Source organism: Haemaphysalis longicornis, unplaced genomic scaffold (assembly GCF_048455015.1).
Source record: "Haemaphysalis longicornis isolate Haplotype H1 unplaced genomic scaffold, Haemaphysalis longicornis Haplotype H1 scaffold_9, whole genome shotgun sequence".
Lineage (NCBI taxonomy): Eukaryota > Metazoa > Arthropoda > Arachnida > Ixodida > Ixodidae > Haemaphysalis > Haemaphysalis longicornis.
The window spans coordinates 172,172,231-172,176,041 of NW_027526460.1; the positions used below are offsets into that span (position 1 = coordinate 172,172,231).

General features: G+C 48.8%; 1 protein-coding gene across 1 annotated transcript; it reads right to left on the reverse strand.

Moving 5' to 3' along the window:
- Positions 1 to 2,272: 2,272 nt before the first annotated feature.
- LOC144153568 (uncharacterized) lies at positions 2,273 to 3,469 on the reverse strand. Its single transcript, XM_077685188.1, has one exon. It carries the CDS (start codon positions 3,467 to 3,469, stop codon positions 2,273 to 2,275), a length of 1,197 nt encoding a protein of 398 aa, XP_077541314.1.
- Positions 3,470 to 3,811: the final 342 nt, after the last annotated feature.

Below are 3,811 nucleotides of genomic sequence, written 5' to 3' on the forward strand. Positions count from 1 at the left end.
TAAGAGTACCATGTCACTGATTTCCAAACACACACTGTTGCTTCTGGTTATACAGCTGTGGTAAGAATACAAAACAACAATGCAGCATATCAAGATGGTTTAACTTCAAGCCTTCGCAGTGTCATGGTGCTGCTTTTCAAACACGCTCTTGTGTTCCTGGATGTAAAAATTGGGAAAGTTTGCTTAGCAGGTTGCAACGCTTAGATGTTACGACTTTAAGGTGCTTGCTGTGTCACTCCTTCGCAAGGGTGGATTGTTGCTTCTGGCTAGGAAGGTATGCAAGAATGAAAGGCTCTTATACGTCAAAATGAATTCAGGCCTTCATGCTCTGAAGCCGCTGCTTCTCATGCATACACTGTTGCTTCTGGGCGTGAAGCTGCGGTGAGTTGAAGACACTCGTGTAATACGTTAAAATGAATTCAGGCCTTCATGCTGTAAAGTTGCTTCTTCTCATGCACACACTTTTGCTTCTGGCCAAGAAACAGCGGTGAGAGTTGAAAAAAGAGTAGCTGCATACTTTATTTCTGCTTATGGAATGCCTACTGCGAGATCAGTCCTCAGGCCTGGCATGCCCGCAAACTGCTCAGAACTATTTTGGACTGCCAAATGAGAGAGCGACTACTTTATTACACAATAATGTGAGAGTGGACCACTTGTTTCCTTGCAACTGCAGGCGATTTTGCTAACTCGAAGATGCATAGCCCACTGATACTGCAATTTATTGTCTTTCAAGGAGCACTACAGGCAAAATAAATTTGTTTTAAGCGAAATATCATACGTTTCATAGCTCTCTCAGATTTTCTTTGATGACTAACAATGACTTGTTTGCTGAGAATTGAACCTGGTGTTTCCGTCTACTATATCCCGTCCATTTTTTCAATGTGATTGCACTCAGTTTTAATTTGCCCGTTTCTGTTGCATGTATGCACCAGTGGTAAGCAGGTACAGTAGGCTCTGATGTTGACCCGCATGCATGCATCTTTTGGCTGTGCTTGTATGCAAGGCGAAATGTTTCAACAAAAAATTGAAACAGCACTAGCCGCTTGGACTGAGGCATCCTGCTTTATGTTTGGTAGCTGAGCTTTCCACCCTTAAAAGAAAGCGCACGAGTAAGTTCCCACGTCCATTAATTTACGTTTTAATGTGCCTGACCCAGTGTTAGCTTCAGAAAAATGTTTCGGCAAGCTCCACCAATTTTGTGATGCACCATTCAAGACTTCTGATGTCACACAGTGTAGTGTGGGAAAGTGTATGGGGCAGTGATACCTGGTTTCATGCTTATTGCTTTTTATGTAATAAAAAGACTCCGTTGCTGCTGTGAGCGGTATGTTTGTATTCACGACACTTTGCTACTACTTATACAGGCCAATTTGCTTTTAGACTTCAGTACACCTTTACGGCATTGTGTTTACCACAATCAGTCAAAACCACTGGCGTCGCTGCTACTGGTGCAATGGTTAGATGTGCAGATAGTAGAATCTTTTCTTCAGCTAGTGGTATAGTTATCTTTCTGTGTTGTTGAAACGTATCAAAGTACTCTGTTGCTATTTCATAAGACACTGCTTTTCCTGCCATTGTTTTAAGTCCTAGATCATAAAGTTTTGAGAGCAGACAGGGATGGGTGTCACCAAGGCCCAATTCCGCCAAACAACATTTTGGTAGCCTTTAAAAAGGCTGTTTCATCATGGTGATGGTGGAGATGGTCGAGTGCTGATGGTGGCAAACACCAGAGACGTTGTCGACCCGCTGCAGTCCAAGGATGCGGGGTCAATCCCAGCCACGGTGGCTGCTTTTCTGATGGAGGCGAAAAGCGAAAACGTCCGTCTGTCAAGATTTCGGCGCACGTTAAAGATCCCCAGTTGGTCGAAATTAATCCAGAGCTCTCCACTACAGCGGGCCTCATAGCCCAGGTGTAGCTTCGGCGTGTTTAACGCCTCCAACCAAAGCGGTTGGTGCTGTAGGAATCAGCTGTGCCATTGGAAGTGTTGTCGTCGTCGTTTTCAAAGCTCATCAACAGGCCAAACACCTGAGATGTCGCTGTCAGAAGCAGTGGCGTCGTCACAAGTGCTTTCGTCGTCTTCCTCAAGCGTGATGACGATTGGGACAATGTGGTCACTACTGCACGTCACTTGCTGAAACTTTTCCTCGAGCGTCTGCACATGCCTCACAGCCTCCCGCCAATGTTCGGCTGTGACTTCTGCGACCTTATCCTTGAGCAGCTGTTCAACATGTGTAATGTTGAATGTCGTGTTGGCTGCTGCCACAGCGTTCTTCACTTGCCCCAGATCAGTTCAATAGGATTGAACTCGCAGTGGTAAGGTGGCAGCCTTACCACGATAAAGCCTGCCTTCTGTGCAGCCATGTCCACTCGGTAGCTGATGAAGCGTGGCTTCACACGAGCAACTATTTCCAGCAATTGCTTCTTGGTAAGCCCAGCGCCGTACTGGACTCCTTTGCTGTCCAACCACTCTGTGATAGTTCCCTTGAGGGAATTCGTCGTTGCCACTGCCTCGTTCCGCCGTGAGTGGTAGGAGGCATTGTCCATCACTATGACGCTACCACTCGGGATCCTCTGCAGCACACCGTCAAACCAGCCTTCGAAGCGGGGGCCGTCCATTTCTTCGTGGTAGTCCCCTGTCTTTTTGCCACGGAACACGTCGAGACATCCATCAACGAAGCCATCTTTGCTGCCTATGTGGGTTACAATGACCCGCTGACCTTTACCTGACGGCTGCTTCAGTCCCGTCGTCAGGCCGCGCCTGAAGGCGTCTGCACTGGACTTCACAGTGGTGTCAGTCCACACAGTCGAGGTCGTGTGTCCTGCCGTCACCCAGGTCTCATCCAAGTAGAAAATCTGCCGATTTTCCGCTCGGTACCGCCGAATGTCACGCAGGTACTCGTGCCGCCATGCGAGGATGTCTTCCCGATCAAGCAGCAAAGAGTTCCGGCTTCTCTTCTCCCGCTTGAACCCGATCTCTCGAAGTAGACGACGAACAGTCCATGGCTTCAGCGACGGGTCACCTGTACGCTCCGAGAACTCCTTTGTTATCTTTGCCACCGTCGGTATTTCGTTGCGGTGAAAGAAGTCGTGCACGCAGGACCTCAGCGCGTTCAACGTGAAGCTGTCGTACAAGGCACTGCGTCGCTTCTTCTCGGAATTCCGCGGGCGTTTGCGAGACGGCGTTGACAACACTCCACCAGTGGCTTGTGCCTCGTTCTTGACCGCGAACACGGTCCGCGCGCCAATTCCGAGAAAATCGGCGACAAATGCGGCAGTATGTTCCACAGTGCATTCCGGCTCCCTGGCCCGCCGGAAGTTGTAGCAGTGAAAGATGATTTTCCGCGCAGTGCTGTTGAGCACATTGCCGCTCTTGTTCTTGCTTAGGGTCCTCGGTGTAGCGGTTGAAGCTCCACCAGACTCACCAGGCAAGGAAGAATCGCAAGCCGATGTTACCACGTGGGGATCCATCACGGAAGAAAAGCCAGACAACGCAGAACGCACTCACAGAAACGCACTCGGAGAGCCGAAGAGGGGACGAGCGGTGCAAGTGGTGTTGGTGTCGCACTATCCAGACAACGCAGAACGCACTCACAGAAACGCACTCGGAGAGCCGAAGAGGGGACGAGCGGTGCAAGTGGTGTTGGTGCCGCAGTATGCATGCGCGAATGCGTCAAAACCTGACGTAGGAACTAATACGCGCGTAACTTACCTGGGACATTTTAAAAAGAAAACAGCTAAAAACATTCCGTTATGCAGAAATGTCTACTACAAAATGAAAACAATTACATACATTCTTTCTAACGCTAATTT

Bases quoted from the DNA above. Each gene is read 5' to 3' on its own strand.
- LOC144153568 (XM_077685188.1), bottom strand. From the start codon at position 3,469: ATGGATCCCCACGTGGTAACATCGGCTTGCGATTCTTCCTTGCCTGGT.